Consider the following 24,384-nt stretch of genomic DNA (forward strand, 5'->3'; position numbering starts at 1 on the left):
AGAAAATAGGCCCATCTCCCTTATGTATACAGAAGCAAAAATCATACACAAAATGTTAGACAATCAAATGTAGAGTGTGTGAGTGAGTGAATGTGTGTGTGTGTGTGTGTGTGTGTGTGTGTGTGTGTGTGAATTCCTACCAAGTTGTTTTACTCCAGAAATGCAAGGTGAGTTAACATTCAAATATCAATAAATGTCATGCACCACATCCATAAAATAAAGGAGAAAATGTATATGATCATATCAGTATAGTCAGATAAAGCATTTGATAAAATTCAATAATTATGTATGATTAAAAACTCATAGCAAAGGGAAACTACAAAAAACTTTAGAGCCACCATCCTATTTATAGTGAAATGTGGAGAACGTCCACTGTAAGATTAGGAACAAAATAAGAATGCCAACTCTTACCTTTTCTATTCAACCTATTAGTAAAAGTATTAAATGGCATTAGCAGTAAGGCAGGAAAAAGAAATCAGAAATATAAGGCTAAGAAAGGAAGAAATCATACTGTCACTTTCCATAGTTGATATAATTAAGGATACAGAAAATCCAAAACCATCTACAGATAACTTATTAGAATATCAGTTAGTTTTTAGAAGAGTTGCCAGATAAGAGACCAAACATTAAAAAATTCCACTAACATTTTTCTGTGTCTGAAAAGTTATAAAATTAAAAACTAAAAAATATGCCATCTACATTATCATCAAAACATCATATACCTAATAATAAGTGTAATAAAAAATGTAAGAACCCTATTAGAATAGAAAACTATTGATATATCATAGAGAGAAATTAAAGGTGATCTAAATAGGATTTCTGCTTTGAGGCAGGATGTATAGGCATACCTCACTTTATTGCACTTCACTTTATTGTACCTTGCAGATAATGCTTTTTTTTTTTTTTTTTTTTTTTTTTTTTTTTTTTTACAAATTGAAGGTTTGTGGCAACCCTGTGTCAAGCAGCTCTACTGGTGGTGCCATTTTTCCAACAGCATTTGCTCACTTCGTGTCTCTATGTCATGTTTTGGTAAGTCTCACAATATTTCAAACTTTTTCACTATTATACTTGTTACATGATCTGTGATCAGTGATCTTTGATGTTACTATTGCAAAAAGATTACAGCTTGCTGAAGGCTCAGATGATGGGTAGCATTCTTAAAGTCTACTTTCAAATTAAGATATGTACTTTTTTTAGACATAATGCTATTGCACACTTAATAGACTACAGTATAGCATAAACATAACTTTTACATGCACTGGGAAACCAAACAACTCGTGTGACTTGCTTTCTTATGATATTCTCCTTATTGTGGTGTCTGGGACCAAAGCCATATCTCCATAATAATATGCCTGCACTAGGTAGGCACAGGCCATCACTCCTGCTGCAACGAGCAAACAAACTTGAATAAAAGATCATCGAGCTAAGGAAGCAATCAAGAAACAATATCAACTAATATGCTAGAGAGGGACATTTAGAGATTTGGAGCAGGGGTTTGGTGTAGGGAGACATACTCCACTGGAAAAGAGAAATCACCATATCTTTTGATGAACTCATTTGCTGGCATGATGGAGTGAAATCTAGCAGAATGTCAAGCCGATTTCCCCCACAGGACATTTCCTTAGTGTCAGGGTGGTATAGGATGATGGGGGACTGAGCCAAGAAAGCAGAGTGAAATTTCCTGCACAGTCATGGCACTAACAAACCAAATCCCGCTAGATAAAGGGGCCTGTGACAATCATTAGGTCTCCTCTTCAAGACATTTGCCAGTTTTTGAACCTATATAAAGCAGGAAGCTAAATACCTAATGCCTGAGGGAGAGAACTTTCCAAAGTGAGGAATTAGAGACCTACCAGACTCACAGTAAAAACCCAGAAGTGCCATCCCCAAGAAGGGGGCTGAGTCAGAAAAAGTGAAGTCATCTGCAATGTTTCAGTGTTTATGAGACAAATTTTCACTGAGAAAGTGTAACGGCAACAAATACATAGCTGGTCTCTCCTTACATTTGCCATACTCTGAAGCTGTGAGAACTGAGAGCCTAAAGAGCTGAATTCAAACATCTGAAAGACTGAAGTCAATAACTGACTGTATTTATTGAAGAATCAAAGACCTGTCAGGCTCACAGCAAAAATCCAGGGAGGCCACAAATTAGGAAAAATCATAGGTAGGATGAGACAACTAAAGCTCCAACCCAGTTCTGACCTAGTAAAATTCCTGAAATGACTGAAATGATCAGCCACTCTGATTAACAGAGAAAAGGGTAAATCTTCTCTGGTGCAAAGTAATAGCATCTTCAGTCTCTATGAATTTTTTATTCACCACGTCCAGCACACAATCAAAAATTATGAAATTCCTGAAGCAGGAAAAAGTGACTAAAACTTAAGACAAAAAAAAAAAAAAAAAAAAAAACCAAGAAAAATTGATTTAGAGGGAATTCAGATTCTGGAGTTAGCACAGAACTTTAAAATGACTATATTGAGAGTAAAAGATGGGGATTAATAGATTAAAATATGGAGAATCTCAACAGAAAATTGGAATCAATTTTAAAAAATCAAATACAGATAAATGAAAAATAAGAAAACTGATCCCCAGCAGACCTTAGGGAATACTAGAAGAAATTTTTTTGGGCTGAAGTAAAATGGCCCAACATAGAACAGAGCTGGGCTCTCGGTCCCATATTGAACTCGAGTTGGAAGAGGCGAGTCCGGTCTCAAAACGGAGGTAAAACCGCCGCCCGGTCGCCCCCAGCCCGACTCCGGCCGCCGCCGCCGCCGGGGGGAGGAGGGCCATGATCCAAAGGAACCAGAACAGTTGAGAAAACTGTTTATTGGTGGTCTGAGCTTTGAAACTACAGACGATAGCTTAAGAGAACATTTTGAGAAATGGGGCACACTTACAGATTGTGTGGTGATGAGAGACCCCCAGACAAACCGTTCCAGGGGCTTTGGTTTTGTGACTTACTCTTGGGTTGAAGAGGTGGATGCAGCAATGTGTGCTCGACCACACAAGGTTGATGGGCGTGTAGTGGAACCAAAGAGAGCTGTTTCTAGAGAGGATTCTGTAAAGCCTGGTGCCCGTCTAACAGTGAAGAAAATTTTTGTTGGTGGTATTAAAGAAGATACAGAAGAATGTAATTCGAGAGACTACTTTGAAAAGTATGGCAAGATTGAAACCATAGGAGTTATGGAAGACAGGCAGAGTGGAAAAAAGAGAGGATTTGCTTTTGTAACTTTTGATGATCATGATACAGTTGATAAAATTGTTGTTCAGAAATACCACACTATTAATGGGCATAATTGTAAGTGAAAAAGGCCCTTTCTAAACAAGAAATGCAATCTGCTGGATCACAGAGAGGTCGTGGAGGTGGATCTGGCAACTTTATGGGTCGTGGAGGAAACTTTGGAGGTGGTGGAGGTAACTTTGGCCGTGGTGGAAACTTTGGTGGAAGAGGAGGCTATGGTGGTGGAGGTGGTGGCAGCAGAGGTAGTTATGGAGGAGGTGATGGTGGATAAAACGGATTTGGAGGCGACGGTGGTAACGATGGTGGTGGTCCTGGTTACAGTAGTAGAGGAGGCTATGGTGGTGGTGGACCAGGATATGGAAACCAAGATGGTGGATATGGTGGCGGTGGTGGAGGATATGATGCTTACAATGAAGGAGGAAATTTTGGAGGTAACTATGGTGGTGGTGGTGGGAGCTATAATGATTTTGGAAATTATAGTGGACAACAGCAATCAAATTATGGACCCATGAAGGGGGGCAGTTTTGGTGGAAGAAGCTCGGGAAGTCCCTATGGTGGTGGTTATGGATCTGGTGGTGGAAGTGGTGGATATGGTAGCAGAAGGTTCTCAAAACTCAGAAGAAAAGGGCTACAGTTCTTAGCAGGAGAGAGAGCGAGGAGTTGTCAGGAAAGCTGCAGGTTACTTTGAGACAGTCGTCCCAAATGCATTAGAGGAACTGTAAAAACCTGCCGCAGAAGGAACGATGATCCATAGTCAGAAAAGTTACTGCAGCTTAAACAGGAAACCCTTCTTGTTCAGGACTGTCCTAGCCACAGTTTGCAAAAAGTGCAGCTATTGATTCATGCAACGGAGGGTCAATTAGATGTACATTCCTGAGGTCTTTTATCTGTTGTAGCTTTGTCTTTTTCTTTTCATTACATCAGGTATATTGCCCTGTAAATTGTGGTAGTGGTACCAGGAATAAAAAATTAAGGAATTTTAAACTTTTCAATATTTGTGTAGTTCAGTTTTTCTACATTTTAGTACAGAAACTTTAACAAAATGCAGTTTTGAAGGTGTTTCCTTGTGAGTTAACAAGTAAAGAAGATCATTGTTCATTAATATTTTGTATGAATTTTGCTAAAGTTAACTGTAAAGAAACACCTGCTGACTTGCAGTTTAAGGGGATCTATTCTCCCCATTTCCAAACCATGAAATGAATGGGCTCTGACATGTGGAGAGAATAGATATTTGTATGTTTGCAATGTGTGTTTTAGATAATAGAATTGGGTATTTAAATTAGCATATTTGTGAATTTAATAGCTTTAAGATTTACTTCAAATGAAAAATCTCAGAATTCAAAAAAAAAAAAACAAAAGAACAGAGCTGGGAGCGCGATTGGCGCTGCCTGCGGGGGAGGAGCGCCGCCGCCGCCGCGAGCTGGGAGCTCGATTGGCGCTCCCTGCGGGGGAGGAGCGCCGCCGCCGCCGCCGCCGCCGCGAGCTTGATTGGCGCTGCCTGCGGGGGAGGAGCGCCGCCGCGGCCGCCGCCGCGAGCTGGGAGCTCGTTTGGCGCTGCCTGCGGGGGAGGAGCGCCGCCGCCGCCGCCGCCGCGAGCTGGGAGCTCCATTGGCGCTGCCTGCGGGGGAGGAGCGCCGCCGCCGCCGCCGCCGCCGCCGCGAGCTCGACTGGCGCTCCCTGCGGGGGAGGAGCGCCGCCGCCGCCGCCGCCGCGAGCTGGGAGCTCGATTGGCGCTGCCTGTGGGGGAGGAGCGCCGCCGCCGTCGCCGCCGCGAGCTGGGAGCTCGCTTGGCGCTGCCTGCGGGGGAGGAGCGCCGCCGCCGCGAGCTGGGAGCTCGCTTGGCACTGCCTGCGGGGGAGGAGCGCCGCCGTCGCCGCCGCCGCCGCGAGCTGGATTGGCGCTGCCTGCGGGGGAGGAGCGCCGCCGCCGCCGCCGCCGCGAGCTGGGAGCTCGTTTGGCGCTGCCTGCGGGGGAGGAGCGCCGCCGCCGCCGCCGCGAACTGGGAGCTCGATTGGCGCTGCCCTGCGGGGGAGGAGCGCCGCCGCCGCCGCCGCTGCCGCCGCCACGAGCTGGGAGCTCGATTGGCGCTGCCTGCGGGGGAGGAGCGCCGCCGCCGCGAGCTGGGAGCTCGATTGGCGCTGCCTGCGTGGGAGGAGCGCCGCCGCCGTCGCCGCCGCGAGCTGGGAGCTCGGTTGGCGCTGCCTGCGGGGGAGGAGCGCCGCCGCCGCCGCCGCGAGCTGGGAGCTCGACTGGCGCTCCCTGCGGGGGAGGAGCGCCGCCGCCGCGAGCTGGGAGCTCGCTTGGCACTGCCTGCGGGGGAGGAGCGCCGCCGCCGCCGCCGCCGCGAGCTGGATTGGCGCTGCTTGCGGGGGAGGAGCGCCGCCGCCGCCGCGGCCGCGAGCTGGGAGCTCGATTGGCGCTGCCTGCGGGGGAGGAGCGCCGCCGCCGTCGCCGCCGCGAGCTGGGAGCTCGATTGGCGCTGCCTGCGTGGGAGGAGCGCCGCCGCCGTCGCCGCCGCGAGCTGGGAGCTCGATTGGCGCTGCCTGCGTGGGAGGAGCGCCGCCGCCGCCGCCGCCCCCGCCGTCGCAGTCGTCGTGAGTGAAGAAGCGCCTCGGTGACGCCTGGTGAGGGCCCTCGCCGACGCCTGGGCTTACCTGCCGCCCGGCCAGCTCCGCTCGTTTCCCGTCCCCCGCGGCCCGGCGCGGGGCAGGCCTGCCAGGGCCATGGAGGACGAGGTGGTCCGCATTGCCAAGAAGATGGACAAGATGGTGCAGAAGAAAAACGCGGTGAGCGCGGCGGGCGGCGCGGGCCGGAGGGAGGCCGGGCGGCGGGCGGGGGCCAGTCGGCCTGAGGGGGCTCCCGGCCCGCGGTGAGCGCGGCGGGTGCTGCGAGACGGCGGCGAGGCCCGCGCTCTGGGGAGGGGTTCCTGGGGAGGGGGGAGCTTCGTGTCCCGCGGCCGCGTCCCGGGCAGGGGTTCTGGGGGGCGTCCTGTCCCGCAGCTGCGTCCCGGGCAGGGGTCTGGGGGGCGTCCTGTCCCGCAGCTGCGTCCCGGGCAGGGGTTCTGGGGGGCGTCCTGTCCCGCGGCCGCGTCCCGGGGAGGGGGTCCGGTCCCGCGGCCACCGGCGCTGGGATCCGCCCTGGGCGCCCGAGGCCCCTCGTGATTAGCGCAGCCCGGTAAACTCTATGGAGGCATCCTCCTCATTATTTTAAACGTGACGGTGGTAAAGCCTCGCTGGTTTAGCTGAAGAGTGCAGAGAGCCCTCCCTGTTTGAAAGAATTGGTTCTCTTTCCCGGGCTCATTGGCCAGCAGCGAGAAAACAACATCAAACAGAGGTTTGTGATCAGTTTTAGACATGAAACTGTTCAAGCAAAACGTGAATTTCCTGGATCTTATTTTTGAGGAAGGCTGAACATTCCCTTGATTGTCTCAACTCCCCTGCATGTTTGCTTAGCATTTAAAAAAGGTGAACTACGCCAGTGTACTTGGCAAGTTGCTAAACTTTTTGGAAAAAGTGGATCTTGTTAGGCCGCGGAGTGCGGGGAGCTGTGTTTAAGGCATTGCCGCCGACGAGGCTGTGCTGCCGGCTGGATTTGGACACATGTCGTTGCTGGTCCTCTCAGTGGTTTACAGTTGCTACCGGTGGCGTTTTCTGTCACTGATAACGTGTGCACGTGAACGTGGTCTCTTGCGGTTTGTATGAGGTGCTCCAGTTTCTGCATTTCTTTCCACCTGTGTGGGCCACTCTCAGTCCCTTGCTTCCGAGTCGTCTATATTTTCAGCTAAACTTCTGAAATTCTAAGTCCAACGAATGTGAAGGAGAGAAGGGCTGCTCTGATTTGCACAGCACTTTGGAGTTACAAAGCGTTTGTGCAGAATTCTTTGGGGACTCACGACAGCTGTGTTGCATTCATTTTACAGAATAAGAAACTGAGTCAGACCAAGCAGTTCACCTCCTTAAATGAAGTGTGCGTTGTGGATTAAGCCAGGACCCGAGTTTTCTGCTGGGCAGCATGCAGAAGTAGTGTTAAACACCGAATTCTTAAGACTTCAGACTTGGTGTGCGCCTCTTTTCCTTTAACAGGTGCATTGCCCGGCGTGTAATTTCATACCCTGTTCATCTGTCTTTGCAATTTTGGCTTTTTAAAGGATTTCCTGTTTGTTTTCTGTTGCAGACGTTGCCGGTGCCATTTATTTTTTCTGTTGATACAGGCCTTTCATTCCTCACTGCAAGTGATGAGTTCTGTATATTTGATTGGCTGAACGTTTCTGTTATTCTGTTTAAACTGGCAAGTTTTTTTTCTTTGCCTAGAGAACCCTAGACTCCCCTAGTAGAAGCTGGCTCCTAGGGAAAAAGGCCGTTTCTTGGGTAATTTTTTTCTCGAACTCAGGCTATAAAATGTGTACCTTTTAATCATCTAGTGCACTAGGTGTTTTTGTTTGTTTCCTTTCCTTGAAATAGACGTTTCCTAGAAATGAGGAATTCCTTAGTGAGCAAGTATGGAGAAGACCAGTTTGTATTTATCTGCAGTTCTCAAATTATAAACACATAATGCGTCAGCAGGAGAATGAGGATAAGCTCCACAGATGATCCTCAAGTCTCACTTTTCTTTTCAAATCTTATATTTCTAGTAGTACAGAACTTTACCAATATAAAAACTTGCCCCCCCCCCAAAAAAAAAGAACACAACTGCAGGAAAGAACAAAGAGCACTTAAAGTGTGTGTGTGTCTAATATATACATGTACATATACCCAGGTACATACACCTTTATATTTATATGTTATTTTGTAAATAAGTGACAATAATAATGTCTTGTGGAGATGTAGAACAGAAGTATACAACGAAAGCACAAACAGCAGGAGGGGCAAATGGAGTTAAACTGTTCAACCTCCATGGGATGGTTCCATGGAGGAGGCAGAGAGGGGGATGGGATCCTCGAAGAGCTGCTGAAGACCTTGCATTTTTTGCAGATCTCTTTAGAATGCTACTTGCATATTGTGCTCTCACTGAATGCACCTGGCTGAGCTATGGCACATTAGCACGGTAAACATTTGTCAGATTTGCCCTAGTCAGAAAATTTTCTATACCTGCCATCCTGCTTGGCACTTAAAAAAAAATTTTTTTTTTTTAAGCTCTCTATGATATAGGGATGATGGGTGAAGAAGGTAGGCTGCAGGGTAATATGTAGTATGTATGATCCCATTTTGATACAGTAAACAGAAAGTATTAAATGCATGCCTGTTTGTATGAGCAGTGAGTTTGCATGGTTATCTCAAGAGGGAGGGAATGGGACGGGTAGAGAAAGAGACTGACCACGGACTATTGTTTTACTTGTTACAAGAGGCATGTGTTGCCTTCATTTCTGATTAAACTTTTTGTGTCCAGATTATTGTAGGTTTACATGCAGTTGTAAGAAATAATAGTGCGATAGCTCCTGTGTGTCCTTTACCCAGTTTTCCCCAATGGTAACATCTTACAGAATCATAGTATACTGTCACAACCTGGGTATTGCCATTGACACAGTCAAGATAGAGAACATTTCCATCCCACAGGATCTCTCCTGATGCCATTTTATAGCCACTGCTGCTCCCCCACTCCCCACCAAATCATAATGATCTGATAGTGCAGTGGATAAAGTTGCAATAAAGTTTTTGTGCAGATGATCAAGGGAAAATACCCCCTGGGGAAGATGGCCCGTCTCCCACTCCCCCGGCCCTATCTGTCCCTGGCAACCTGTCATTTCAAGAATGTTATGTGGGACTTCCCTGGTGGCGCAGCGGTTAAGAATCTGCCTGCCATTGCAGGGGACATGGGTTTGATCCCTTGTCCGGGAAGATCCCACATGCCGCGGAGCAACTAAGCCCATGCGCCACAACGACTGAGCCTGCGCTTTAGAGCCCGGGAGCCACAACTACTGAGCCCACGTGCCACAACTACTGAAGCCCGCGTGCCTAGAGCCCGTGCTCTGCAACAAGAGAAGCCACCGCAGCGAGAAGCCCGCACACTGCAACAAAGAGTAGCCCCCGCTCGCCGCAACTAGAGAAAGCCCACACGCAGCAACGAAGACCCAACGCAGCCAAAAATAAAATAAATTAACTAATTAATTAAAAAAAAAAGAATGTTATGTGAATAAAATCATATAGTGTGTAACCTTTTTTTTTTTTTAAGTAAAAAAAATTTTTTTTTGGCTGCGCTGCCGGTTGTGCGATCTTAGTTCCCCGACCAAGGATTGAACCCAGCCCAGGTAGTGAAAGTGCTGAGTGCTAAACACTGGACCGCCAGGGAATTCCCAGTATGCAACCTTTTGGATTGGCCTTTTTCAATCAGTGTAATTCCCTGGAGAGTCATCCAAATTGCATGAATCAACAGTGCTCCTCTTTTTTAAAAAAAATATTTATTTATTTATTTATTTGGCTGTGCGGGTCTTTAGTTGCAGCATGCGGGATCTAGTTCCCTGACCAGGGATGGAACCTGGGCCCCCTGCATTGAGAGTGCAGAGTCTTAACCGCTGGAACACCAGAGAGGTCCCAGTGCCGCTTTCTTTTTAATTGCTGAGTAGTATTCCATGGTTTGGCTGTACTTCAGTTTGTTTAATCACTTGCCCATTGAAGAACATCTGAGTTTTTTTTCCCATTTCCTGACTATTACTGATAGAGATGCTGTGGACATTTGTGTACCTTTTTTTGTGCGAACATGCGTTCTCTGGGATAAATGCCGTAGGGTATGTGTTGCTTTTTTTGTTTTTTTTTCGGCTACGCTGTGCCACATGTGGGATCTTGGTTCCCCAATCAGGGATCGAGCCCGTGCCCCCTGCATTGGGAGCTTGGAGTCTTAACCACTGGACTGCCAGGGAAATTCCTGTATTGCTCCCCCCGCCCCACTTGATTGATTGATTGGTTGATTGGCTGTATTGGGTCTTAGTTGCGGCACGCGGGACCTTCGTTAAGGCATGTGGGATCTTTATTGTCGTTGCGGCGCACGGGCTCTTCGTTGCAGCATGAGAGCTTCTCTCTAGTTGTGGCGTGCGGGTTTTCTCTCTCTAGTTGTGGCACGTGGGCTCTGTAGTTGTGGCGTGCAGGCTCCAGAGCGCGTGGGCTCTGTAGTTTGCTGCACGTGGGCTACCTCATTGAGGTGTGCGAGCTCAGTAGTTTGGTGCGAGGGCTTAGTTGCCCCGCGGCATGTGGGATCTTAGTTCCCCGACCGGGAATCGAACCCGCGTCCCCTGCATTGCAGGACGGATTCTTTACCACTGAACCACCAGGGAAGTCCCTGTATTGCTTTTTTAAATTAAAAAAAAAAAAAAAGGAAAAGCAATTAGAGGTGAAACAACTAATTATATGATGGCCTTTCAAAGTACATATTCAAACCCTACATTCTTGGTGTACATAAGTTATTTATGTTGATTTGTGGTGTTTAGCTCTAGCAACAAGGCAATAATAATAACGCTGTAGTTTTCCTTGTTTCTTTCAACTGATGATCTGTGTATTTATTACAAATATTAATTAACACTCACAAGCTACCAGGAGGCAAGTAATGGTTAGCGCTGGTGTGGTTAACTCCTTTATAGATAGGGAGGTTGAGGCATGGGTATTGTGGAATTTGCCATGTTGAGGCATGGGTATTGTGGAATTTGCCTAAGGTTATATAGCACTGTGTTCTGACTCAGATTCATTCAGATTTATTCCTTCCCTTTCTGTCTCCTGAATTAACGCTTTGTAATTTTGACCTAGGTGTGAGGACACGAAAAGGGTTTTTTTCTGTATCTGAGGTTTAGTGCTTGTTTTATAGAAGCAATATAGTATAGTGGTTAGAGTAGGCACTTTAGCATCTGATTTTTGTTTTTTTCTTAAGTCTTTAATGAATTTGTTACAATATTGCTTCTGTTTTATGTTTTGCACATGCCGGAAAGGTAATAGGCCTTGGCCCCTGGGCCTGGGCTTCGTCTCTTGTGCTGTCTCCTGTCCCTGTTGCCCCCGCGCGCTGGCCCGTCCGCGCTGTGCCAGGGGGTATTGGTCGTCTCGCGGCTCAGTTCACAGTAGCTGAAAGGGACAGTGTGTGATGTTCTCATTTCTGCCCATCGTTTTCAAAGGGAGGCTCTGGCCATTGCTCCTCGGGTAAAATGCAGAGGGAGTGCTTTTTAAGATGGGACTGTCAGTGTTGGGGACACTCCTTAATTACCAAAACGGAATCCCCTTCAGTTCCTCCAGCTGTGTTGTTTTGGCACAGAAGATGTGAGTAATAGGAACTGGAGCTAAGTTGGAGTGAAAAAACGCACCGGTCCCGCCGAATTTTCCATCGAAACAGTTGATTTGTGTTGTCTCTAGGAATTCTAAAGGGCGTACCGTTGCTTCCTAACCGGAGTCATTTGAGAGATCTACCTCTGTACGTTCAAATGATTAATTTTGAGACTTTGCTCATGTGTGCAGTAAACCCTTTAATTCCCTAAGACCTTCCTTTCCTCCATCTCCTACCCCATTAAGCCCGCTTCAGTTCATCTCCTGAATTTCTTTGGAATCTGTCAGCTCTCCCTCAACACCCTAATACTGAACTTGCCTGTGTGTTGTGATTAGGTCCTAACTGGTGTCCATATATCTTGTTTCCTTCCAATCCATTCTTCACACAAAAAACCTTCAAAGCAAGTTGGAACATTGCTCATAAACATCGCTCACAAGCATTGTTTTGAGAATAGAAAACACAGTGTTGGCCTTTAAGACTCTGCGTGGTCTAGAATCCTCTCTGCTTTAGCCCCATCTTGTGCCACTTTTGCCCTCACTTTCTATGCTTCAGATACACTGAATTAACCTTAGTTCTCACTCATCTGACAGAAGTCAGTTCAGATACTATTTTTCACTGTGATTCCTAGCATTAAGGAATTTGATTATCAGGTTTTGTATGAGGACTATTTCATCAGGGGTACAGAAGTTCTGGCCATCTCTGGTTTTGGATATCCCTTATTTGTTGAGACCTTTGCGTTGTTTGGTTGCCTTTTGTCTGTTTTCCAGATGGGAAAACAGGAACAAGGGAAGTATAGGTTATTACTAGGTGGGGTTGAACAAGTGGAGCAGCAAACTGCAAAGCAGAAAGAAGAGGGACGTACTATAGAGGGATATGACTTCCATTCTCAAGGCGCCTGCATCCTGTGCAGGGCGACAGCCTAACATAAAATGTGCCTAACAACAAATATATTGACTTCTTACTAAAAATCTCCAGTTCATAGAACCGAGGGGTTTGTACCTTCTCCTTTAAAAGTGATAGTCCTGGGACTTCCCCGGTGGTCCCGTGGTGAAGACTCTGCGCTTCCAATGCAGCAGGCGTGGGTTCAATCCCTGGTTGGGGAGCTAAGATCCCACATGCTGCGCAGCCAAAGAAATTTTTTTCAAACGTTATACTCCTGTATTATTGGCTTTAGTGGTTTAGATTTTGTTTTACTGTTAAGAAGATTTCAGTTTATTTACCGGGAACAAACAACACATAATGTAAAAATAGTTTCCCAGAAACGATTTCCATCATTCTCTTCCTCCCTTTCTCCCGCAGACTGGTGTTTCACCTTGACAAGTTCTCTGTCATTCCATAGGAAAGCTGTCTGGCTTGGAGGTTGCAATCCCAGGGAATTTTTCATCAGCGGGGAAGTCTCCATCACTACAGAGGAATCAAGGGAGAAGTCAGTCCCTGGTAAGTGAGATGCTCCCCCTAAACACCAACACAGCAGTCGTGTACCTTTCAAGGGGTTCAGGGGCAAGATGGGCAAGGCATTTCTACTAACTCTTCTTAAGGATCACGGACAGTGCCCTATGCTACGAGGTAAGCGGTGACTGCTGTAGTTCTTACTGGTGATCCTTTCCTGTCACTGATTCTCGGCTTTCTTTGTATTTCATAGGACTGTTGTCAGTCCAATACAAAATGAGTCTTATTTTTAAAAACCTGAAATGTTTTACAGAGCCTAGCATTCTCATATAGGGTCCTTTCCATTCTCCCCACTTTCCCGAGAGGCCAAGAACACTTCACACCATGAACTAGGAGAGGGGGTAGAGCCCTTTCTGATGAAATACATCAACAAAGACAGAGTCTTAGCCTGCTTGCTCTCTGGACAGGATCTCGGACCACAAGGTCTTCAATCCTGGTATAAATGAAGGAAGTGAGGACAGTTCAACTGGCACTCTGATAACAAGAGTTCTGAAACACCTTCCAAAGAGACTATAGCAGTAGATGAGGGAAGGGAGTGCTACAGTGTGGCAGTACAGGGGGAATGATCGGCTACAGCAGTGAAAAGTGTGGTACCGATTGGTGTGCTCTCGGGGTTCTTGTACATGTAGCATAGATGACCTCTGCAGTGGCCCTCCCACCTTCCCACCTGCATTAGGTGTTCTTTTTTTTTGTAATTTATGTTTATGTATTTATTTACTGTTTGAACTTATTTATTCTACGTATTTATTTTTTTGGCTGCACTGGGTCTCTCATTGCTGTGCACGGGCTTTCTCTAGTTGGCGGCTAGCGGGGGCTACTCTCGGTTGCGGTGTGCGGGCATCTCATCGCGGTGGCTTCTCTTGTTGCGGAGCATGGGCTGTAGGCACGTGGGCTTCGGTAGTTGAGGCTCACGGGCTCTAGAATGCAGGCTCCGTCGTTGTGGCACATGCGCTTAGTTGCTGCACGGCATGTGGGATCTTCGCAGACCAGGGCTCGAACCCGTGTCCCCTGCATTGGCAGGCGCCACCAGGGAAGCCCTAGGTGTTCTCATATAGAGTCTAAAAACAGAGAGCACTGAGAGAAGGTAGTGGTTATTAAAGGCTCAGGATCTAAATTCTACCGGCCTCTACACCCCTTCCCAGCTGTCGATTTGACCCCATTTTTGAATGCCGACCTCATTCTTCAACTTTCTCTGGCGTTTGTTATACTCACCTTGAAAACTTGTTTCTGTGATGCGTTGAGCAGACACAGGGTGGCAGACTGCAGAGGTGGAAGCTGGTGGTCGGATATTTGTGGGCTGAATCTCCTTCAGTCCCATTCCCATTTCTGGTTGCCCAGAGGCCCGACTTCCTGTGTATGACGCCGAGCCGTAGGATTGCGGGCAGGAGCCAAGTTCTCCATACAGTAAAGACCCCAGTGTGCCTTGGTTATAGTAATATACCTGGCTCCCTTCCTGGCAGGGAAGTGGCAGGCGGCTCTGCCCCTGATTTGGAATCTGAGATGGTGTTCCCTGAGCAAGGCTGGCAGAAAGCGATGGATGTAGAGGGACCATGTTCTTGGCGTCTGAAGTTTTATCATACTGGGCTGCCAGAAACATGGAGGAGGCAGCTGTGTGGCGGTCAGTGAGTGCCAGAGTAAAGTCTCCGAGTGAAGAAGAATTCTTTTCAGTGCTTGCTGTGATGTCCCACTCAAGAACACCTGGATAGGAAGCAGCTGAAGTGGAGATCTGGCTGTGGTCAGTAACTCCAGATAACATAGTCGTGCTAGAATGTTGGTAAAGGTAGGCACTACCCATGAGTGTCTGGAAAGGGGTACCGGTAGCCGATGCCGAACTGACGGCAGGGGCAGAGACTCTGGAGAAGTTGCAGACACTTCGTGTTAGGGAAGTTGCATTGCTCACCACAGGAGGAGAATGCTGCAGAGAATTTAGAGTTCCAAGTAGAGATGGATGTTGGAAATTTTCTGTAAGAACAAGAGGGTCATGAAAAACTCAGGGAGGTTGAGAAATTCTCACTACGTTTGAGGAACGGCATCATCTGAAGGTTCTTGCTATCAGGACACCTCTACTATCACTACTTCCTGAGAAACCCAAAATCAGACAGTTAATGATGGCTGTAAGGACTGAGCAGTTTTCCACTCTTCTCTATTAACTGCCTGTGCTCCCATCTTGGGCACAGACGGGCAGAAGAGCCAAGTGGTATGGTTCAGAGATTGTTCTCTAGGCTGGAAGCAACCTTCTCCCTGCCCTGTCTTTCCCTTCAGCCTGCACTCGTATTGACTTCTATGCTATTTCCTAGACTGGAAGCATTTTAGAACTAGGAGGCCCTTAGAGAACTTCGATGTTCTCAGTCTCATTTCGTGAGTAAGGAAACTGAGGCTCAGAGAGGTCGGGTTGACTTGTTCAAGTTCTCTCATTATGTTAGTATCATTACCAGGTTTCAGAACCTAAGTATCCTGACTTCCTTGCCAGGACTCCACTCTGAGCATGATACTGCCAGAAAGCAGGAGAAATAGAACTTATAATATAGGCATTTTTTTTGTCCATTAGAAAACAGTACGGCTATTACCATGGTCGTCTTCAGTGTCTCCCTTTGCTTGTGCAGTTCCCACGCTATTACCTAGAGGTGACGTACAGCTCAGTCCAACTGGTGAATTGAAAGAGTCATTTTTGCCCTCTTCAAGCCCGGTTTCTCATCCTACCTCAAAATGATTACCCGAAAGTGGATTTCTTAAGTGCTTTTGGAAAGGGAAAAGTTATCTGATTACTTCAGATTCCTCACCTGTAAAGTGGTTATAACACCACCACCAATAATAATAGCAGTAATAATTAATAGATGAATAAGCTGATCTGTTGCGTATGATTTATATGGAGGAAGATACAATAAGTTCTAGAAAGACAAAGAAAAATCATGACAAGCATATTACGTTAACGAAAAAGAAATCCATAGATATTAATGAAAACTGGGGTATGTGGCAAGTATCGAAGCCTAATGAATTTACTAACAAATGGCATTCTGTACCATCCATGCAATATTATGAAAGTGAATTTTGCCCACTCTAGTTTAGTGAATACTATTAACCAGAAGACACGATGGAGGTGATAGAGGTGAATGAATTCCTAGCCAATGCATACAGACAGAGAAGGTATGTCAGTAAAAAATGCATAACAAGCAACAGAATGCAATAAATGTGCATGTATAGGTAGCCACAACACATATAGACAAGTATTTCAATGAAAACCGGTACGAAGCAGACAGCAAAATAATAAGTGTAAAAGAGTTTCATTATTGTGCTCCTTCATATTTTTACCCAGCAAGTAAGAGGTATTAAGCCTAGGAGAAATATATATTTCAATGAATATAGCTTATATAATAAGCAGAAAGGAAGCTTAAAATGTATCAGGAAGGTTTTTGGATTTATCCTAGAACTTAGATTAGTATCATCTTCAGCATCCAAGAAGATGGCATCCCAAAACCTCAAAAAACCATCATGCCTAGAATCCAATTAAAAAAGATTTTCAAATGTAAGAAAATCCACAGGACTCCACAATATGGTTTTCGATAAACGTGGATGTTTGTTTGTTTTGTTTCTTTGGCCGCGCCGCGTGGCCCTGGCCGTGAAAGCACCGAGTCCTAAGCACTGGACCGCCAGGGAATTCCCTAAGTGGGGGGAATTAGAGATGTGGGGCTTGACTTTTTCTTCTTCTTCTTCTTCTTCGGTAGCTAAGCTCTACAAGCGAACGATGGCTGTTGATCAATGTGCTCTCTGTGTTAGGAAGGAAATAACTGTAAAAATGAAAAGCAGCCTTGCCTTAGAACCTACATATCACACCAAGGAAAATAGTCCTTCTGATTCAATTTAGAAGATATCACTTAAAATGTTGAATTGGTGAAATGTCTACCTAGTTTAAAAATTAGAAAGAATAAAACACTGAAAAGCAGCCCCCTAGATAACCACTGTGGTTGCTTGTTTATAGGAGGCATCATTTCTAAAACGTATTTCTAAAATGTTTATATTCAAAACTGTCAAGTGGCCAACTGTATTCAGAGAGGCAATAAAAGAAAGAAAACGGAGTATGACTTTTCTGATAAGCTGCCTTTCCTGGTGATCCCCTGTTCTGGCCTTACTTTCCTTCTTAGTCTATTAATGTAAGGGTTTGCTACCATCAACTTGGTTTTGCCCTGCTCTGAGCAGGTTTCCCTCTGTGCTGTTTCTGCTTTAATTGAAAATCTTTGGTTCCCATCAGCATTCCATTGCAAACTCCGTTTTTCTTGAGAGCTCCTCTATGCTTTCCCTCTTCATTCTTACATTTTCTCCCATCTCTTGGTGCCTGTTGGCCTGTGCTAATGAAAACCATCCTAAACTTCCTTACGCTCGACTCTGTGCCTCCCTGTAGAGCCCAGTACTCTCCATCCTCTCTCCCTATTCTCTCTTTTCAACTAGTCGAAATCCTAGTGGAGGGAGACCATTAGAGATGAAACATCTTGGTATATATTGCTAGTTTTCTATGTCCCCTGGCTTTTCTGTGTTTCTGTTGAAACACTCTTGAGAAGTGTCTGATTTCGTTTTCTACATGGGTACCCTTTAAGGCTCAATACTGGAAAAGAAGGGGATCAGAGTGATCAACCCAACGTGGTATCCTAACGTAACAGTTAAGGAAAGCAACAGGCTTTGTGAGACAGCCAGTGATTTGTCCAAAGTCACACAGATAGTAAACGTCAAAGTCAAAAGTGAAATTAGGTCTCCAGACTTGTAGTTCAATACTTTCCCTCATTATTCCATGCTATTTTGAATCTCCTACTCAATTTAGGGGCAAAAGAAATCGAACGCAAAACTTTCCAACGTTTCTTTTCTTACCTGACATGGTCAGAGAAGAGGAAGCATCCACTGCAGGTACAAGGGATGAGGAGACAACACTAGAGGATGTCTGAGTGGCTGCAGCTGAACGGCGCACGTGTCCAGTACAGAGGTCACTGGTTACTGGTCCAAACAGCTCCACGGAAACCCCAAGGCTCTACCAAGTGGTAGTAGGTTTGGTAGGAGAGTGATGTCACAAAGCAGGCAGTTGAAAGGTATGAGAGAGCCAATAGGGAGGTCCGATCCCCAACAGGAAGGCGGGCTTGGGTGAAGAGAGTGTAGGAGAGCTAAAACAACACCTGAGTTTCTGAGCTCTGGGGAGGAAATCCTAGAAGACAGATTTACCTCCCCCAGGCTCTTCCATTAGGGAAATCATTGCCACATTTCTTACAGACGTTCATTAATACACTGAACTAAGAGTTACTTATATTCTACAGAGTATTCTATTTTATGTATCATATACTTAGAGCTATATAGATCTTCTTTAATTAATAATCCTTAGGAAGGAAAGAGCCATCTAGTTTGAACTATTACAGTTGTTCTGAAATCATATGTGTCTAATGAGTGAACTGATAGCAGCTTTTAAGGAGCCAAAGTAGGGATTAAGAAGCTCTCTTTGTAACTTGGTTCAAGAGTAGGGTGAAGTTTGTTGAGTGTACCTTGTGGAGAATGTTGTGGTCCAAGGCTCTTCTCTTTTAGTTTCTTCTCCTTGACTCCTACCTTCCTTGGGCTGGGCTAGGCTGGGGGCCAGGTTGGACTTGCGACTTAACATTTCTCTTCCGCTTTCTCTTTTTTTTTTTTCTTCCATTATGGGCATTGCTTCGAGGACAAGCCTTGATCTTGCATTGGACGTTACTTCCTGTCAACTTCCAGCAGCAGGAGTCTTCTTTTCAGTGCTTGATGCTTCACGAAATAGACTCTGCCCGTTGGCAGCAAATACCAGAGAGCTAGGAGACAGAGCTGGTTGCAGACCTTTCCTCTTCCAGCCTTTGGTTGCAATTGTTTGGCCCATAATTTGCTAGCTCTAGTTCCTTGGGCCACACAGGTATCCTGCCATCTCCAGCTCTTGTTATATGTGAGAGACATTCTGAACACTGTCCCTTTTTCTTTGCACAGAAGTATATACAGTGTGGCAGTTACTGTAATCTCCTCCGCCTTGCAAACAGCCACTCTAGAATCTTGGACCTCTAGGACTCTCTGTCTTGCATGCTTGGGGGCAAGGCCAAGCAAAATGAAGAGGAGAATAATTAGAGAAAGAGGAGGACGTTGGTGGAGAATTGGGAGCAGGTAAGGTGAAAGGGCACAGGAGAAAAGAGATGCATGTAGACTTTTTGGTTTCTGTGGGAAACAGGTTGACACACTTGGGCCTCATTTGGTATTAACAGAACAGAGAGTTAAAGATCTAAGTAGCTAGATAGTGTGCAGCAACTGCCATGAAGTCTGTACACTGAAGAGAACAGTCTCACATCTAGTTTTCATTTTGTTTTATGTCATAGTACCTTATTTATAGCATTCACTGGTGTGTTTGTAGAATACAGATGTTTTCAAATGCTCTGGTTTTGTCTACATGGTTATCTCCTTGTCCTGTTTGTAAGGAATCCAACATTGTAAGACATATTGCATGTTTTTCTCTTGACGATTGTTGACCTTGAAGCGTCATGAACTAACTTGAGCTGTTGGATTCTGTGGAGAAACGTTCAAAAGGGTCTGTGAAAAAGGCACTGTGGTGAGTCGCATTATGCACCCGAGCGTAAGGAGCAGATATCTGCCACCAGCCCAGCTTGGCCTGGATTGCCTCTGTTTTAGTTCCCCTGGTTAGTGCTTTTCTCCCTAACCACTCTTGTGACTGTGATAATGTGAGTAAGGGCGGAGTTGCTAATGATCTATGTGTGAGGTAAGCTGGTTTGAGGGAGGAAATCTATGGACCTAGTCATTTTCCTTGGTGGTAAGCTTTCAGGGGTGCAGAGATGGATCTTCCTGGGGCCTTTTCTGGTCCCAGGAAGATATCGCATAGATGGGACCTCCCAAGACACACATTGAATCTTTAGGCCTGTTTTTCCTATTATGAGGTACGAACGAGTTTCTTCACTGATGGGGATGATGCTTATCTGAGAAGAAATTGTGAAAGGTGGTGTAGTGTAGAGGTGTGGCTTAAGCTTTTAAGTTTTCCTCCAGGTTTTTCCCCTAAGCTTCCTACTTCGGACGGCCTACTTACATGATACTAGTAGGTGATGTCCGGCTAACAACTTCCTAAATATACCTGCAAGCCAGATCAGTGTCTCTTTTCTCTGTATTCCCATGGAAATCAAGAGTCCCGCCGAATTTTCCATCGAAACAGTTGATTTGTGTTGTCTCTAGGAATTCTAAAGGGCGTACCGTTGCTTCCTAACCGGTGTCATTTGGGAGATCCGCCTCTGTACGTTCAAATGATTAATTTTGAGACTTTGCTCATGTGTGCAGTAAACCCTTGAATTCCCTAAGACCTTCCTTTCCTCCATCTCCTACCCCATTAAGCCCGCTTCAGTTCATCTCCTGAATTTCTTTGGAATCTGTCAGCCAGCTCTTCCTCAACTTCCTAATACTGAACTTGCCTGTCTGTTGCGATTAGGTCCTAACTGGTGTCCATATATCTTGTTTCCTTCCAATCCACTCTTCACACAAGAAACCTTCAAAGCAAGTTGGAACGTTGCTCATAAACATCGCTCACAAGCATTGTTTTGAGAATAGAAAACACACTGTTGGCCTTTAAGACTCTGCGTGGTCTAGAATCCTCTCTGCTTCTCTAGCCCCATCTTGTGCCACTTTTGCCCTCACTTTCTATGCTTCAGATACACTGAATTAACCTTAGTTCTCACTCATCTGACAGAAGTCAGTTCAGATACTATTTTTCACTGTGATTCCTAGCATTAAGGAATTTGATTATCAGGTTTTGTATGAGGACTATTTCATCAGGGGTACAGAAGTTCTGGCCATCTCTGGTTTTGGATATCCCTTATTTGTTGAGACCTTTGCGTTGTTTGGTTGCCTTTTGTCTGTTTTCCAGATGGGAAAACAGGAACAAGGGAAGTATAGGTTATTACTAGGTGGGGTTGAACAAGTGGAGCAGCAAACTGCAAAGCAGAAAGAAGAGGGACGTACTATAGAGGGATATGACTTCCATTCTCAAGGCGCCTGCATCCTGTGCAGGGAGACAGCCTAACATAAAATGTGCCTAACAACAAATATATTGACTTCTTACTAAAAATCTCCAGTTCATAGAACCGAGGGGTTTGTACCTTCTCCTTTAAAAGTGATAGTCCTGGGACTTCCCCGGTGGTCCCGTGGTGAAGACTCTGCGCTTCCAATGCAGCAGGCGTGGGTTCAATCCCTGGTTGGGGAGCTAAGATCCCACATGCTGCGCAGCCAAAGAAATTTTTGTCGAACGTTATACTCCTGTATTGTTGGCTTTAGTGGTTTAGATTTTGTTGTACTGTTAAGAAGATTTCAGTTTATTTACCGGGAACAAACAACACATAATGTAAAAATAGTTTCCCAGAAACGATTTCCATCATTCTCTTCCTCCCTTTCTCCCGCAGACTGGTGTTTCACCTTGACAAGTTCTCTGTCATTCCATAGGAAAGCTGTCTGGCTTGGAGGTTGCAATCCCAGGGAATTTTTCATCAGCGGGGAAGTCTCCATCACTACAGAGGAATCAAGGGAGAAGTCAGTCCCTGGTAAGTGAGATGCTCCCCCTAAACACCAACACAGCAGTCGTGTACCTTTCAAGGGGTTCAGGGGCAAGATGGGCAAGGCATTTCTACTAACTCTTCTTAAGGATCACGGACAGTGCCCTATGCTACGAGGTAAGCGGTGACTGCTGTAGTTCTTACTGGTGATCCTTTCCTGTCACTGATTCTCGGCTTTCTTTGTATTTCATAGGACTGTTGTCAGTCCAATACAAAATGAGTCTTATTTTTAAAAACCTGAAATGTTTTACAGAGCCTAGCATTCTCATATAGGGTCCTTTCCATTCTCCCCACTTTCCCGAGAGGCCAAGAACACTTCACACCATGAACTAGGAGAGGGGGTAGAGCCCTTTCTGATGAAATACATCAACAAAGACAGAGCCTTAGCCTGCTTGCTCTCTGGACAGGATCTCGGACCACAAGGTCTTCAATCCTGGTATAAATGAAGGAAGTGAGGACAGTTCAACTGGCACTCTGATAACAAGAGTTCGGAAACACCTTCCAAAGAGACTATAGCAGTAGATGAGGGAAGGGAGTGCTACAGTGTGGCAGTACAGGGGGAATGATCGGCTACAGCAGTGAAAAGTGTGGTACCGATTGGTGTGCTCTCGGGGTTCTTGTACATGTAGCATAGATGACCTCTGCAGTGGCCCTCCCACCTTCCCACCTGCATTAGGTGTTCTTTTTTTTTGTAATTTATGTTTATGTATTTATTTACTGTTTGAACTTATTTATTCTACGTATTTATTTTTTTGGCTGCACTGGGTCTCTCATTGCTGTGCACGGGCTTTCTCTAGTTGGCGGCTAGCGGGGGCTACTCTCGGTTGCGGTGTGCGGGCATCTCATCGCGGTGGCTTCTCTTGTTGCGGAGCATGGGCTGTAGGCACGTGGGCTTCGGTAGTTGAGGCTCACGGGCTCTAGAATGCAGGCTCCGTCGTTGTGGCACATGCGCTTAGTTGCTGCACGGCATGTGGGATCTTCGCAGACCAGGGCTCGAACCCGTGTCCCCTGCATTGGCAGGCGCCACCAGGGAAGCCCTAGGTGTTCTCATATAGAGTCTAAAAACAGAGAGCACTGAGAGAAGGTAGTGGTTATTAAAGGCTCAGGATCTAAATTCTACCGGCCTCTACACCCCTTCCCAGCTGTCGATTTGACCCCATTTTTGAATGCCGACCTCATTCTTCAACTTTCTCTGGCGTTTGTTATACTCACCTTGAAAACTTGTTTCTGTGATGCGTTGAGCAGACACAGGGTGGCAGACTGCAGAGGTGGAAGCTGGTGGTCGGATATTTGTGGGCTGAATCTCCTTCAGTCCCATTCCCATTTCTGGTTGCCCAGAGGCCCGACTTCCTGTGTATGACGCCGAGCCGTAGGATTGCGGGCAGGAGCCAAGTTCTCCATACAGTAAAGACCCCAGTGTGCCTTGGTTATAGTAATATACCTGGCTCCCTTCCTGGCAGGGAAGTGGCAGGCGGCTCTGCCCCTGATTTGGAATCTGAGATGGTGTTCCCTGAGCAAGGCTGGCAGAAAGCGATGGATGTAGAGGGACCATGTTCTTGGCGTCTGAAGTTTTATCATACTGGGCTGCCAGAGACATGGAGGAGGCAGCTGTGTGGCGGTCAGTGAGTGCCAGAGTAAAGTCTCCGAGTGAAGAAGAATTCTTTTCAGTGCTTGCTGTGATGTCCCACTCAAGAACACCTGGATAGGAAGCAGCTGAAGTGGAGATCTGGCTGTGGTCAGTAACTCCAGATAACATAGTCGTGCTAGAATGTTGGTAAAGGTAGGCACTACCCATGAGTGTCTGGAAAGGGGTACCAGTAGCCGATGCCGAACTGACGGCAGGGGCAGAGACTCTGGAGAAGTTGCAGACACTTCGTGTTAGGGAAGTTGCATTGCTCACCACAGGAGGAGAATGCTGCAGAGAATCTAGAGTTCCAAGTAGAGATGGATGTTGGAAATTTTCTGTAAGAACAAGAGGGTCATGAAAAACTCAGGGAGGTTGAGAAATTCTCACTACGTTTGAGGAACGGCATCATCTGAAGGTTCTTGCTATCAGGACACCTCTACTATCACTACTTCCTGAGAAACCCAAAATCAGACAGTTAATGATGGCTGTAAGGACTGAGCAGTTTTCCACTCTTCTCTATTAACTGCCTGTGCTCCCATCTTGGGCACAGACGGGCAGAAGAGCCAAGTGGTATGGTTCAGAGATTGTTCTCTAGGCTGGAAGCAACCTTCTCCCTGCCCTGTCTTTCCCTTCAGCCTGCACTCGTATTGACTTCTATGCTATTTCCTAGACTGGAAGCATTTTAGAACTAGGAGGCCCTTAGAGAACTTCGATGTTCTCAGTCTCATTTCGTGAGTAAGGAAACTGAGGCTCAGAGAGGTCAGGTTGACTTGTTCAAGTTCTCTCATTATGTTAGTATCATTACCAGGTTTCAGAACCTAAGTATCCTGACTTCCTTGCCAGGACTCCACTCTGAGCATGATACTGCCAGAAAGCAGGAGAAATAGAACTTATAATATAGGCATTTTTTTTGTCCATTAGAAAACAGTACGGCTATTACCATGGTCGTCTTCAGTGTCTCCCTTTGCTTGTGCAGTTCCCACGCTATTACCTAGAGGTGACGTACAGCTCAGTCCAACTGGTGAATTGAAAGAGTCATTTTTGCCCTCTTCAAGCCCGGTTTCTCATCCTACCTCAAAATGATTACCCGAAAGTGGATTTCTTAAGTGCTTTTGGAAAGGGAAAAGTTATCTGATTACTTCAGATTCCTCACCTGTAAAGTGGTTATAACACCACCACCAATAATAATAGCAGTAATAATTAATAGATGAATAAGCTGATCTGTTGCGTATGATTTATATGGAGGAAGA

At 46.0% G+C, this 24,384-nt stretch overlaps 1 protein-coding gene and 1 pseudogene across 2 annotated transcripts in view; both read left to right on the forward strand.

Annotated features, from left to right (window-relative positions):
• Positions 1 to 535: 535 nt before the first annotated feature.
• LOC309622120 (uncharacterized protein) overlaps positions 536 to 24,384 on the forward strand; it is a gene marked incomplete at its 3' end in the record, with an annotated part of 29,550 nt that continues 5,701 nt past the window's right edge. The window contains exons 1-3 of the mRNA XM_082409279.1: positions 536 to 1,029; positions 12,776 to 12,913; positions 21,358 to 21,495. Of these exons, the coding sequence (XP_082265405.1) occupies positions 1,017 to 1,029; positions 12,776 to 12,913; positions 21,358 to 21,495 (289 nt within the window). The 5' untranslated portion in view covers positions 536 to 1,016. The remainder of the gene's footprint in view (positions 1,030 to 12,775; positions 12,914 to 21,357; positions 21,496 to 24,384) is intronic.
• On the forward strand, positions 2,911 to 3,842 carry LOC309622119 (heterogeneous nuclear ribonucleoprotein A3 pseudogene; annotated as a pseudogene). Its single transcript has one exon. The product of its transcript is annotated as a heterogeneous nuclear ribonucleoprotein A3 pseudogene (transcript).

The sequence above is a fragment of the Balaenoptera borealis genome, assembly GCF_965194805.1.
Source record: "Balaenoptera borealis genome assembly, contig: HAP1_SCAFFOLD_1594, whole genome shotgun sequence".
NCBI lineage: Eukaryota > Metazoa > Chordata > Mammalia > Artiodactyla > Balaenopteridae > Balaenoptera > Balaenoptera borealis.